The sequence below is a fragment of the Emiliania huxleyi genome (assembly GCF_000372725.1).
Source record: "Emiliania huxleyi CCMP1516 unplaced genomic scaffold EMIHUscaffold_344, whole genome shotgun sequence".
Taxonomy (NCBI): Eukaryota; Haptophyta; order Isochrysidales; family Noelaerhabdaceae; genus Emiliania; species Emiliania huxleyi.
The window spans coordinates 47,789-60,529 of record NW_005199412.1 but is presented as its reverse complement, the minus strand read 5'-3'; the positions used below and the strand labels follow the sequence as shown (position 1 = coordinate 60,529).

General features: G+C 67.1%; 3 protein-coding genes across 3 annotated transcripts in view; 2 read left to right on the top strand and 1 right to left on the bottom strand.

Annotated features, from left to right (window-relative positions):
• The window catches only part of EMIHUDRAFT_469914 (hypothetical protein), a gene marked incomplete at both ends in the record, with an annotated part of 6,926 nt that extends 4,096 nt beyond the window's left edge, over nucleotides 1–2,830 (top strand). The window contains 6 exons of the mRNA XM_005773140.1: nucleotides 452–587; nucleotides 792–811; nucleotides 1,603–1,638; nucleotides 1,808–1,943; nucleotides 2,204–2,251; nucleotides 2,477–2,830. Of these exons, the coding sequence (XP_005773197.1) occupies nucleotides 452–587; nucleotides 792–811; nucleotides 1,603–1,638; nucleotides 1,808–1,943; nucleotides 2,204–2,251; nucleotides 2,477–2,830 (730 nt within the window). The remainder of the gene's footprint in view (nucleotides 1–451; nucleotides 588–791; nucleotides 812–1,602; nucleotides 1,639–1,807; nucleotides 1,944–2,203; nucleotides 2,252–2,476) is intronic.
• Nucleotides 2,831–3,583: 753 nt separating this feature from the next.
• EMIHUDRAFT_241839 (hypothetical protein) lies at nucleotides 3,584–6,228 on the bottom strand (the record flags this gene model as incomplete). The annotated part of the gene is made up of 4 exons (XM_005773139.1): nucleotides 3,584–3,625; nucleotides 3,994–4,131; nucleotides 4,207–4,460; nucleotides 4,794–6,228. 4 exons carry the CDS (start codon nucleotides 6,226–6,228, stop codon nucleotides 3,584–3,586), a joined length of 1,869 nt encoding a protein of 622 aa, XP_005773196.1.
• A 4,227-nt stretch (nucleotides 6,229–10,455) lies between these two features.
• Nucleotides 10,456–11,505, top strand: EMIHUDRAFT_241837 (hypothetical protein; the record flags this gene model as incomplete). The annotated part of the gene is made up of 2 exons (XM_005773138.1): nucleotides 10,456–10,617; nucleotides 10,783–11,505. The coding sequence occupies 2 exons, from the start codon at nucleotides 10,456–10,458 to the stop codon at nucleotides 11,503–11,505; spliced, it is 885 nt and encodes a 294-aa protein (XP_005773195.1).
• Between the last annotated feature and the right edge of the window lie 1,236 nt (nucleotides 11,506–12,741).

Here is a 12,741-nt window from a genome sequence, read left to right as displayed (position 1 = left end):
GAGACACACACCACCCCCACCCGCCACGCACATCTCCCCACATCTCCGGGTGCGCGGCCGTCCTAGTGGTGGTAGAAGTAGTAGCAGCGACGCCCATGACAGACGACAGGCTACTGAGGGGGGCGGAGGTGTGTGACGGGCCTAAAGGCTGCAGCACTGCAAGTACACCCATACAACTAGAGTGGGGGCTAATACCCGTAGGCCCTCAGCTCCCCCTCTCTCCCCACATCTCCCCCTCTCTCCCCCCCCTCTCCCCCCCTCTCCCCACATCTCCCTCCCCATCTCCCCCCGCATCTCCCCGCATCTCCCCGCATCTCCCCGCATCTCCCCGCATCTCCCCCACATCTCCCCCACATCTCCCCACATCTCCCCCACATCTCCCCACATCTCCCCACATCTCCCCCACATCTCCCCACATCTCCCCGCATCTCCCCCACATCCCCCCCTCCAGGTGCGCCTTTCTCGGCTCGCTCGCCTTCGACCCCGCCGTGCAGGAGGAGTGGGGGACACAGGCGGCGCAGGCCTTCATCGAGGGCGTGTGCGGCGGGATGATGGGGGCCATGGTCTTCAACACCATCCTGCCCGAGGTCTAGCCGAGAGAGAGCCGAGCTATCGCCGAGAGAGAGAGCCGAGATCTCTTCAACACACTCTGCCCGAGGCGAGGTCAACACCCTACCCTGCCCGGTACCGAACCCTAGCCCCGGCTCGATAACTTGGGATTTGCATGCGCTGGGCACGGCTCGCACGCTTCTCGGCCCTTGCCCTGAAGCTTCTCGGACCCTTCCCCGCAGGCGAGCGAGATGGTGGGCGGGTCCAGGACGTGTCCAGGACATGTCCAGGACACCTCTAGGACACGTCCCGTAGGCGAGCGAGATGGTGGGCGGGTCCAGGACGTGTCCAGGACATGTCCAGGACACCTCTAGGACACGTCCCGTAGGCGAGCGAGATGGTGGGCGGGTCCAGGACGTGTCCAGGACATGTCCAGGACACCTCTAGGACGCGTCCCGTAGGCGAGCGAGATGGTGGGCGGGTCCAGGACGTGTCCAGGACATGTCCAGGACACCTCTAGGACGCGTCCCGTAGGCGAGCGAGATGGTGGGCGGGTCCAGGACGTGTCCAGGACATGTCCAGGACACCTCTAGGACGCGTCCCGTAGGCGAGCGAGATGGTGGGCGGGTCCAGGACGTGTCCAGGACATGTCCAGGACACCTCTAGGACACGTCCCGTAGGCGAGCGAGATGGTGTCCAGGACGGGTCCAGGACATGTCCAGGACACCTCTAGGACACGTCCCGTAGGCGAGCGAGATGGTGTCCAGGACGGGTCCAGGACATGTCCAGGACACCTCTAGGACACGTCCCGTAGGCGAGCGAGATGGTGGGCGGGTCCAGGACGTGTCCAGGACATGTCCAGGACACCTCTAGGACGCGTCCCGTAGGCGAGCGAGATGGTGGGCGGGTCCAGGACGTGTCCAGGACATGTCCAGGACACCTCTAGGACACGTCCCGTAGGCGAGCGAGATGGTGGGCGGGTCCAGGACGTGTCCAGGACATGTCCAGGACACCTCTAGGACACGTCCCGTAGGCGAGCGAGATGGTGGGCGGCTCGCACTCGACCGTGCTCACGGGCGTGGCGGGCATGTCCCCGGCCTCCTAGAAGCGGAACGCGTGTCTGTGTCTTCCAACTGGCGCTCGAGAGGACGCGGCCTCCGCTGTGCTCCCCGGCCTTACTCACCGCATCCCCTCGTCTTCACTCGCCCTCCTAGACACTTCCTAGACACTTCCTAGACACGTCCTAGACACGTCCTAGGTCCGGCTTCCTCCTCGCCCTCCTCGTCTCGCTGGGCGCCACGTACGTCGGCGAGGGCCACGGCCAACCCCCGCGGCATTGCGGCGTGGCCGGCAATGCGTGGCCTCGCGCGGTCGACGCCGTGAGCCCCGCGCAGGCCCGCCCTCGGCTACTCTCGGCTACTCTCGGCTACCCTCGGCTACTCTCGGCTACTCTCGGCTACCCTCGGCTGCTCTCGGCTACTCTCGGCTACTCTCGGCTACCCTCGGCTACCCTCGGCTACTCTCGGCTGCTCTCGGCTACTCTCGGCTACTCTCGGCTACTCTCGGCTACACCCTCGGCTGCTCTCGGCTACCCTCGGCTACCCTCGGCTACCCTCGGCTACCCTCGGCTAATCTCGCCACGAGCCGCGCGCAGGCCCGGCTGTGGGCCTCGTACGACACGCTGCGCATCAGCGGGCCGTGGGAGCGGCACGCCTAGATGCGGACCGCGGCATCTCCCCCCCTCTCTGTCATCTCTCTGCCATCTCTCCCCATCTCTCGAGGCCTAGATGCGGACCGCGGCATCTCCCCCCCTCTCTGTCATCTCTCTGCCATCTCTCCCCATCTCTCGAGGCCTAGATGCGGACCGCGGCATCTCCCCACATCTCCCCACATCTCCCCACATCTCCCCATCTCTGTTGCGGCGCAGGAGCCGCTCACCTACACGACTCCGGACGCGGTCGAGCTGACCTCGCGCTGGAAGGAGGGCGAGACGTACACCTTCTCCTTCACGGCGACCTCCAACTGCAGCACGAAGCAGCCGCTCGCCTTCGAGGGCGGCGGAGACGACTACTTCGAGTTTGGCATCTTCCCGGGGCTCACGCCCCGCTTCTACTCGCTGACGGAGGAGGTCAAGCTGAAGGCGCCGGGCGAGGGCAAGAGTCTCCCCTTTGGCGGCTTGCACGCCCTGCGCAAGAACGAGGAGGCGTGCTCCATCACCCTCACCGCCATCTCGGCGCTCAACGCGGCCGCGTGCGGCCCGGAGCCCGTCTCGTCCGATTGAGAGGCTCTATAGGCTCTAGGCAGTGGGGAATCCCCCGGCAGTGGGGAACCCCACGGCGAGATCGTGCGAAGTGGGAGTCATTCGATGGCCAGAGTGCGATTGTGTGTGTGCGGGAGTTGGTTTGTCGGGAGGGAGGGGCAGGCTGCTCACCCACGTGCACCGGGCCAGTGCTTGCACTTTGAATGCCGTGGGGCTCCCGCCCGTGTCCGGGTGTGGAGATGCGAGGGACGCCCCCCCTTGCCCCACCACCTTGTGTGTGTGGAGAAGTTAACCTTACCTACCTTACCTCGTACACCTCGCTACCGCGTACGGGGCAGCACTCTCGGTCTCGCACTTGGTCTTGGAGCACTGCAGGAGGATGCGGCGTGGCGAGAATGGCGCGATGCTACGGACATGCGTTTACCGTTAGACTCTCCATGCACCATGAGCATGATACCAGATTCCACGAACAGATACGGCCGGTGAAAGTGTGTCTCATGTCGGCTCTCAAGCAAGCCAATCGTGCGCAGCGTGTGTGTGCGTGTGGACCCGTCGTCCGTGCAAGGTCGTGTGTCGTGTGTACGTCTGGCTGAAAGCTCCTCCTCATAACAGATCATCCAACAAAAGATCTCCCCAAACGACCTGTCCGTCCCTTCCCGACTCACACCAAGATCGGGGACATGAGAGTGGGCTATAGTGTATCTCGCTCAACGACATCAAAGTATGTATGTGTGCTGTCCCGCCTATCCCCTATCCTCGAGGCGCGCGCGGCGGCTAGCCGCGCGGAGGGTGGCGGGACATGTACCGCCGGCCCGCCTGCTGCACGCGGGCGCACGGCGTGCGGATCGGCTCCGACGCGGATCGGCTGATGCGGCGGGCAAGGGCCGGCAGGCGGCCTAAGGTAAGGTAAGGTAAGGTAAACTTCTCCACACACACGAGGTGGTGGGGCAAGGGGGGGCAACCCTCGCGTCTCCACGTCTAACGACAGGAGCCCCACGGCATTTAAAGTGCAAGGCCCGGTGCGCGTGGGTGAGCGGTGTGTGTGTGTGTGTGTGTGTGTGTGTGTGTGTGTGTGCGTGTGTGTGTGTGTGTGTGTGTGTGTGTGTGTGTGTGTGTGTGTGTGTGTGTGTGTGTGTGTGTGTGTGTGTGTGTGTGTGTGTGTGTGTGTGTGTGTGTCACGTCACTGCATCCTCTGCCGGTTCCTCCCGTCGCCTCTTCTTTGTTCGAATGTTTTTCAATCCATCCTTCACGAAGCCCTCCCATGTAGCTAGCGTTCTTTGCGAATGTCTCGAGATGGCCAGCAGGCGCTGTCTGCTCGCGGCCTGTGCGGGCCGCTCGTCCTCCTCGCCCTTCTTTCGTCCTCCCGTCCCTCCCCTCCACCATGGCCTCCTCGGCACTTCTTTCTCCATCCGCCTCGCCCTGCCTTTTCGTATCGTGCCGTTCGCCCTCCATTCGGTGACCTCCATGGCTGTCCGCATCCTTTTGGGTGGCGCTCTCGATACCGTTGCGTCAACCTCGACGTCGCTGTCGCCCTCCCCGCCCCCGTCGTCGCCCGTGCCTCGGTTCGCGTCATCGGTAGCGTCTCCGTTGTTCCCTCGTGCTCCGCCGTCGCCCTCTCTGCTCGGGCCGTTCGCGATTTTGCTCAGGCGGCCTGGGGACACAGGGGCCGACGGCTGGCATTGCCAAGCAAAGGGGGGGGGGGGGGGCTTGCGACGGGCGGCCGTGTCCAAGGGGCCGGAAAAAAGAATTTACGTTGCGAAAAGAATTTATATAAAATACCGTCGCTTGCACCGCAGCCGCAGGGTCTGTACGCTCTCTGTCATGCTCGCTCTCTGCCGTGCTCGCGCGGCGATCCCGCCGTGCCCCGCGCCCTTGCCGCCCGGCCGGGGCTGGAGAGGCTCTCAGTAGAGAGGTCGATGCCGCGCTCCTCGCACACGGCCGCCAGCTCAGGCTGCTTCGTGTTGTCCACGAAGAGCGTCTGCACGCGAGGGGAGGCGCGATGGGCATTGGGCGGGGGAGGGGCGTGTGGCGAGGGGGGCGTCTCGCGCCTTCAAGCTCGGGGCGGCCCCCTCCTTGAGGGCGGCGGCCAGCGCCTTGCAGCCCTCGTCGCCAATCTTGTTGAAGCTAAAATCGAGCGTCTCGAGCCGCGGCGCTGCCCCCTCCTTGCCGAGGGCGGCGGCTAGCGCCTTGCAGCCCTCGTCGCCAATCTTGTTGAACTCGAGATTGAGCGCCTCGAGCCGCGGCGCTGCCCCCTCCTTGCCGAGGACGGCGGCCAGTGCCTTGCCGCCATCGTCGCCAATCTTGTTGTCGAAGAGCTGGAGCGTCTCGAGCCGCGACGCTGCCCCGCTCGCGAGGACCTCCGCCAGCTGCGCCGCCTCCGCGTCGCCCCAGCCGAGGCGCTGGTAGTGCAGCTTGGTCGCCTTGCCAAACTGCTCCTCGAAGGCGGCCTCGTACAGCCGCTTCACCAGCGGCTTGTCGTCCTTGCCGTTCGTGAAGCCCTTCATCTCCAGCTCCGCCGCGAACGCAGACGGCAGCAGCGGAGGGCGCCGGCCGCCATTGCTGGTGCAGTCGCTGATGAGGCCGCCCCAGGTGTACTCCACGCCGTCGCGCATCTTGCCGAGGTCGAGGGAGAGGCGGCCGGACTTGGTAAGGCTCGCCCAGCATTGCTCTGTGAAGCACCAGCCGCGGTCAAAGTACTTGGCCACGTTGGTGCCCTCGGCCTGGTCCTCCGCCTTGTGGCCGTCCGGGAAGGAGGTCAGCCGCAGCACCCAAGTGCGCGGGTGGGAGTAGAGCGTGCCAAGGCAGCCCAGCCCCTGCTTGAAGAGCGCGTTCTGCTCCTCGGTGCGCTCGACGCCGTTGGCGGGGTCGGGGTGCTGGTGCAGCGAGCCGAAGTCCCAAAAGACGCCGAGCCGCAGCCTGTTATTGCCGGAACTGTCACTGAGCAGGGCCTTGAGCGCCCTTGCGACGCGGGCGAGGTTGGCTCCGCGCGGGTCGGGGTGGTCCTTGGTCAGCCACGGGTAGGAGAGCGCGGCGACGGGAAGTCTGCCAAACGTGCCAAACCCAATGGTGGCCTCGACGAGGTCAGCGAGGGAGAAGAAGGCCTCTTTGGGCAGCGCCTGGCGGTGGGTGAGGACGCCGCCCGCCTCGGCGTGGCCGATGATCCACTGCGCGTCGAGGAGGGCGACGGCGCCGCTCGTGAGGACCGGCTCCAGGTCGCCGCCGCCGAGCTTGCGCCACTCCGCCAGCCTCTCGTCGTCCACGCCGAGATCGGTAGCGGAGGGGAGGGCGGCGGCCGGCGCCGCTTCGGCATTGGCTGGGATGGTTGTCTCTGCCCGCTCCTCCTCGAGCCCGCTGCTGATGGCACTGGCCAGGCCGGCAAGGTCGTCGTATTCCTGCGGCCTGCTCGCATGGCAGCCCATTGCGCCCCGACGCCGAAGGTGTAACGCCACGGGACGTTCGTCCTCAATTCTTTCTTAGTTGTGAAATTCTTTTTCTCGTCGCGCACTCTTAAGTCCTGCATGCAGTGCGTCGCCCGGTTGGCGCACTTCTTTATGACGCGGTGTACCTGTGTTAGTGCCAGTGCGCGCCAGTCCCGTGCCTAGTGTCGTGAGAGGCAGTTTGTTGTAAATTCTTTATGACGCTCTGAATTTCCGTTTCGGTATAAGCGAGGGAGTTTGCTTCCAAAATTCTTTTTTCGCACAACACTCACGTGGTGTACCTGTGTTAGTGCCAGTGCGAGCCAGTCCCGTGCCCAGTGTTCTGCCACCAAATTCTTTTTTCGAAGCCCAGCGCGGGACCGGACCGCCGAAGAGAGGAGCGCTCAGCATCCGCAACCCCGCCCCTCTGTATGCCCGGCCGGACCGCGAAGGCAGGCTCGGCCGCATCCCGGCGCGGGCACGCTTCAACGGCGGCTACTGCTGCGCCGCTCGCGCTGCCGTGGACGGTGAGACAGCGCTGCAGATTGCCAAGCAGGAGGGCCACGCCGAGTGCGTCGAGGCCTTCAGGACGTATCTCGGGGAGGTGACGGCAGCTCGGATCAAGGCGCCGTCGGCCGAGGCGGGCGGCGCAGGGGCGGGCGGCGCACCCGCAGGCGAGGCGGAGGCGGGAGCCAGTGCCGCGGCGGCCTCTGCTTCGAGCGGCGAGGGCGCGGGGGCCGCGCCGGGCAGCGAGGCAGGGCCAAAGGAGGTCATGGACGCGGCTGAGGATGGCGATGAGGAGCCGGTGCTGGCGTGGCTCGACGGCGGCGGGTGGGTCGACCGAGTGCACCTTTGTTTGCGGCACTCGTGAGAGCGGCGTGACGCTGCTGATGGTTGCAATGACCAATGGCCACGCGGAGCTGGCCGAGGCGCTTCTGCGGCGCGGCGCGGATGTCTCGATGCAGAGCAGCAAAGGCGGCACTGCGCTGGGTCTCGCCGCTGTGAACGGCCATAAGAAGCTGGTCGAGCTGGCATTGCGGCACGGCGCGGAGATTGACCAGCAAAACAAGCTTGGCAGCACTGCGCTGATGGAGGCCGCCTACAGCGGCCACGAGCGGGTTGTCGACACGCTGATCCGGCACGGCGCGGAGATCGACATGCAGGACAACGACGGCGACACCGCTCTGATGGCCGCCGCTCTCGGGGGTTGCCCCGCCGTCGTGCTTCGCTTGCTGCGGGCGGGCGCAGATATGAAGCTGCGCTCGAGCGGCATGACGGCGCTGCAGATTGCCAAGGAGGAGGGCCACGCCGAGTGCGTGCGCGCCCTCAAGGAGCATGCGGCGGCCGAGAAGGCGGCCGAGAAGGCGGCCGAGAAGGCGGCGAAGGAGGCGGCGTGGGCTGCTGGGGCGGCGGAGAGGGCGGCGGAGAGGGCGGCGGAGAGGGCGGCGGCGGAGAAGGAGGCGGCGCGGCACGCCGACGAGCTGCTGGCGGAGGTCGAGGCGGAGAAGCGCGCCAAGGGCAAGAAGGGCAAGAAGAAGAAGAAGGGCGGCGGGAGCGGCGGCGCTGGGCCGTCGCAGGAGGCTGAGGCGCCGGCAGAGGCGGCGGCAGCCAAGCCCGCGCCGTTGGACAAGGAGGGGCTGCTCAAGCTTCTCGCGGAGCTCCACGAGGACAGGATCCGGTTCGGCATCACGGCGGAGACGTCGGTCGAGGGATTGGCGGAGGCGCTGGGAGAGGCGGCGGGCGAGGCGAGCGAGGAGGAGGGCGAGGAGGAGACGGCGGAGGCGGCCGAGGAGGAGGGCGAGGAGGAGGGCGAGGAGGAGGGCGAGGAGGCGGCAGCGGAGGCGGCAGCGGAGGCGCGCTGGCAGGCTGAGGCGGAGGCTGCGGCTGTGGCAGCAGCAGAGGAAGAGGAGGCTGCCGCAGCGGAGGAGGAGGCGGCAGTAGCGGCGGCCGAGGCGGCAGTAGCGGCGGCAGAGGCGGCGCTCGCCGCAGCCAAGGCGAGGCGCGCGTCAGGTGCCGCTGCGAGGGCCAGGGCGCGGGAGGCGGCCTAGCCCGCGCGCACGGACAGCTGGCGCAGTGGCAACCATGGGGAAGGGTCTCTCGTACTCTGGGGCGTGCGTTCTCTTGTGAGCGATCGTGGCTGTGGGATGGGCCCCGCGCCGCGCGGGCGCGCGTGCAGTCCCTCGAGGTCCCGCCGGGGAGCTGCTCACACAGCCGTACGAGGGGTGGGCGGTGGCGCGGGAAAGTGGCATAGCCACAACGCCACAGAGTGCGAGCATGTCTGAGAGCGGTGATGCAGCCCGCTCGTGTGCACGGCGCGTGCAACGGGTTCTGCCCCAAGCCCACAAACCGGCCTGGAGTAAGAAGTGGGAGGGCTGCGGTATCTCGATAGAGATGACAGATGTGGTGCCCCGGCAGCCCCGGTTCGTATCTTTGTTTTAGGCTAACGCGGCGCGTGAAATTCTCAGCAGTAGACAATAGCATTCGACACACGCACTGGTCAGCTCACACTCTCGAGGCGCCCGCGCACGCAGCCACGGGCGACGGCCCACGGCAGCCCCCTGCGCGCTGCGGTGCGCCCTCAAGTTCTCGCTCGTGTGTGTCTCGATCCAGGCCGGCGGCGGGCCCATAGGCGGGCCGCGGCGCACTGTCAAGGCGGAGAGCTCGGGGCAGAGGAGGGTGCGGGCGGCAAATTCAGTGCAGGCGCCGCAGCCCGTCCAGGAGCACAGAGTCGTCCAGGAATCCGTTTTCCGGGACAGATGGCGGGCCCGGGGCTTAGGGCAGGCACTCGGAGCAGCCGCTGCAACCCCGCCAGGTGCACTTGTCATCCCAGGCCTGCGTCTTGCCCTCGCAGAATGAGTTGCACACCGTTGGGGGCGACGGCGGTGGTGGCGTCGGAGGCGGCGGTGTGGTGGACAGCACCAACGGCGGCTGGGACGAGGGCAGGCACTCGGAGCAGCCGCTGCAACCCCGCCAGGTGCACTTGTCATCCCAGGCCTGCGTCTTGCCCTCGCAGAATGAGTTGCACACCGTTGGGGGCGACGGCGGTGGTGGCGTCGGAGGCGGCGGTGTGGTGGACAGCACCAACGGCGGCTGGGACGAGGGCAGGCACTCGGAGCAGCCGCTGCAACCCCCCCAGGTGCACTTGTCATCCCAGGCCTGCGTCTTGCCCTCGCAGAATGAGTTGCACACCGGGGCTGGCTGGTTGGATGGGGGGAGGCTTGGTGAAGGAGAGGAGGGTGCGGCGCTGGGCGACGACGACGGGGCAGAGCTGGGAGCTGACGAGGGCGAAGAGGAGGGAGCGGAGTAGGGAGCGGAGCTCGGCGACGAGGATGGTGCAGCGCTTGGCGATGAAGAAGGCGCCGAGGAGGGAGCCGACGATGGAGAAGACAGGGGCGGCGGTGGCGGCAAAGGTGGGGACGCGGTGCACTCCGAGCAGCCACTGCAGCCAGTCCAGGAGCACTTCCTCGCCCAGGCCTGCGTCTTGCTGGCGCAATGAGACTCGCACGGGGGCGGCGACGGGGGAGGCGACGGGGGCGGCGGCGAGGGCGGCGGCGGCGAGGGCGGCGGCGGCGAGGGCGGCGGAGGCGGCGGCGGTGGCGGTGAGGGCGGCGGCGAGGAGGGAGGTGGCGGCGACGGAGGCGGCGGGCTGGGTGATGGGGGCGAGGGCGGCGGCGGGCTGGGCGGCGACGGGGGCGGCGACGGGGGCGGGATGTAGCATTCCGAGCACCCTAAGCAGCCTCCCCAAGCGCATTTCATCTCCCATGGCTGTGTCTTGCCAGTGCAAAAAGCGACGCAAGGGGGAAGCGCCTTCCGCAGAGGTGTTTCTGGCGAGTCGTGATGAGTAGAATTAGATTAGCCAATGGTATTTCAAAGTTCATATATGTAATATATGAAAATACCAACTTGCCTATGAGCTATGTGCACGTCTCCGCGGCGGCGGCCCGGAGGGGGCCCGGCGGAGCGGTCAGAGCAGCACTGCGCCGGCCGGCGATCGACGCAGCCTCCTCCCCTGCCACCGCCTCTACCCCCGCCGCCGGCGTGGCCGTCACCGCACGGACCCACACGGACCCTGGGGAACCCAACGCCGCCCCGGCTGGAGTACCCGACGGAGTGGACCGAGGGCTCGCCTCCCGCGTTACTGCCGCACGAGACCGCCGTCTCGTGGAGCAGCAGGTGCCCGGCTACTCGAGTACCCGGGTACAGTATAACTGGGCTCAGAGCGAGTTCGCCATGCTGCTCACATCCTCTGGCCACCGCTCTCTGCGGTCGTCATCATGCATCGACTCACCAGCTGCTCGCCTCTCGCTCGCCGACGGCTGGGAGCGAGAGGCTCAGGCCTTCCTCGAGGCCGGTCGCGACTGGGAGGCGGTCGGACGAGCGCTTCGCGACTCGGTGGGGCACGGGACGCCGCTGCCAGGCGACCAGTGCCTCGCGATGCCCTCCGGCCTCCCGGAGGAGCCGCCGCCGCCGGCGGGCGGGCGCACAAAACAGCGAGAGACGTGGGCGCTCTCGCTGGCGTACTACGGGCCCGCCTTTCGGCGCGGCTTTGCGTGGCAGCCCGAAGCTCCCGAGGAGACCGTGATGGGCCGCCTGCAGGCGGCGCTGGAGCCGCTGCTGGCCTCGGCGCACCACGGCCTCTTCCTCTCCTCGGCCGGACGGACCGACGCCGGCGTCTCCGCCACCGGCCAGCTGGTCACCTTCTACTCGTGGGTGCCGCTCTCGCCAGAGCAGCTGCACGCGGCGGTCGCAGAGGCGGCGCCAGCGCCGCGCACGCTCGTCCTGCGCGCCGCCCGTCGGGTGCCGCGCGCCTTCCACGCCACCTTCGCCGCCACGCGCCGGCGGTACACCTACCTGCTGCCGGCGAGCCCGGGCGGGGACGTGCCGGCGGAGGCGCTCGATGCTCTGCTCAAGCCGCTGGCGGGCGCCGCGCGCGACTACCGTGCCCTCGGCCGCGGACTGCCCAAGGGGAAGGACCCGTCCACGCGCATCCTCGCCGCCGCCGCGTCGCGCGTCGCGCTGCCGTGCGGGGCGGAGGCGGTCCGGCTCGACGTCGCAGGCGACCGGTTTCTGCGCCGGCAGGTTCGCACGCTCGTGGCGACGGCGGTGCACGCGGCGCGGAGCCGGCCCGGCGACGAACTCGCGTTGCTCGACCTCGCGACGTGTGGCGATGTGCACCGCACCGCACCCGCCGCGCCCGCGATCGGGCTCTGTCTGGCCGAGGCGGGCTACGGCGCGGCAGCGCCAGACGAGGCTCAGAGTCGTGGAGAGTCGGGGGGGTGATTGCGATGCCACCTCTGTAGTTCAGCATGTTGCCGCCCCGTCGCGCGTGCTAGACGTGAGACACGTCTCACGTCCCACACGTGTGCGTGTAAATGCTAAATCTGTGAATTCATTATTTTCGTGAGCAGACAGCAGAGACGCTTTCACTCCGCAGCTCGCTGTCCGGGACGACGACGAGATGAGTGGCAGTGGGTGGTTGAGAGAGTGAGTCGTGCGGGGCGCGCGTGATTGAGCTCTAAAACTCCCGACTAAGCACCAGGAGGCGGCCGTGGCCGCCTATCTGTCACGCACGGCGGGTGCGGCGCCTGTCACTTGTGGCCGCAGAGGGCATGCCGGGTGCAGCACGCCCGTCAGCGCCGCGTGTCTCTGCTTCCGTAGGCTTGCCACCGGCCGCGTCGTTCAATGCGAGCAACCGCAGCCAGCCCCTAGATGCGCATTCAGTCAGCCAGTCCCGCAGCTCTTCGAAGCACCCACCGCTTCCCATCGCACGCGCCGCACGCTTCCTCCCAGGCGCCTACCCAGACATGTCCCCGCCGTCGCCGTCGAGGGGACAAGCGAGTCGGCCCCCACCGTTGCGGGCCCCGGGGCTGCTCGAGCACTTTGGCTCCGACGAGTCGATCCGGGGGCGAGCGGCGGTACGGTCGAGGTGATGTGTCGAGGGCGCGCCGAAAATAGGCTTCTTGGGTTTGGCAATAATTATACACGATATGATGCGCGGTCTCGTCCCCGCCAGCCCACGGGCCACGCGCCGCGTCGTCTCTCGACCCTCACACGAGGCTCGGGACATATACATAGGTTAATCGCGCATTAACACTGCACAGGAAACCTGGGGAGCCTCGCACTGAGAGCGCATGGCCAATGAGATGACGGCAGTTGCCGATTCGCTCTGCGCCCTCCTCGGCTCGGCGGGCCTCCGGGCCAGGGCCAAGCAGTCCGGGCCCTGAGGCCCCCGAGCAGTGCAAACATCCATCGCTTCCATGCCTCGAGGAGCGATCTACCGGTTCCTCACCCGTCATCGTGACGCCGAACGAAATCACCGTCGGATCGCCTCGAGATCCAGTTTGGGTTTGGGGCTTGGAAAATGAATGTTTTAGTGGACCATTTCCCCCACTACCGAGATCAGGGTCTTTTTTTCAATCAACCTACAGCGTACGCTGTAGTGTCGTAGGTATATTGTAGTGTGTGTGCGAAGAGAACTGACATCCCAAGCTAGCTGGGGGAGGACAGACACGTCCC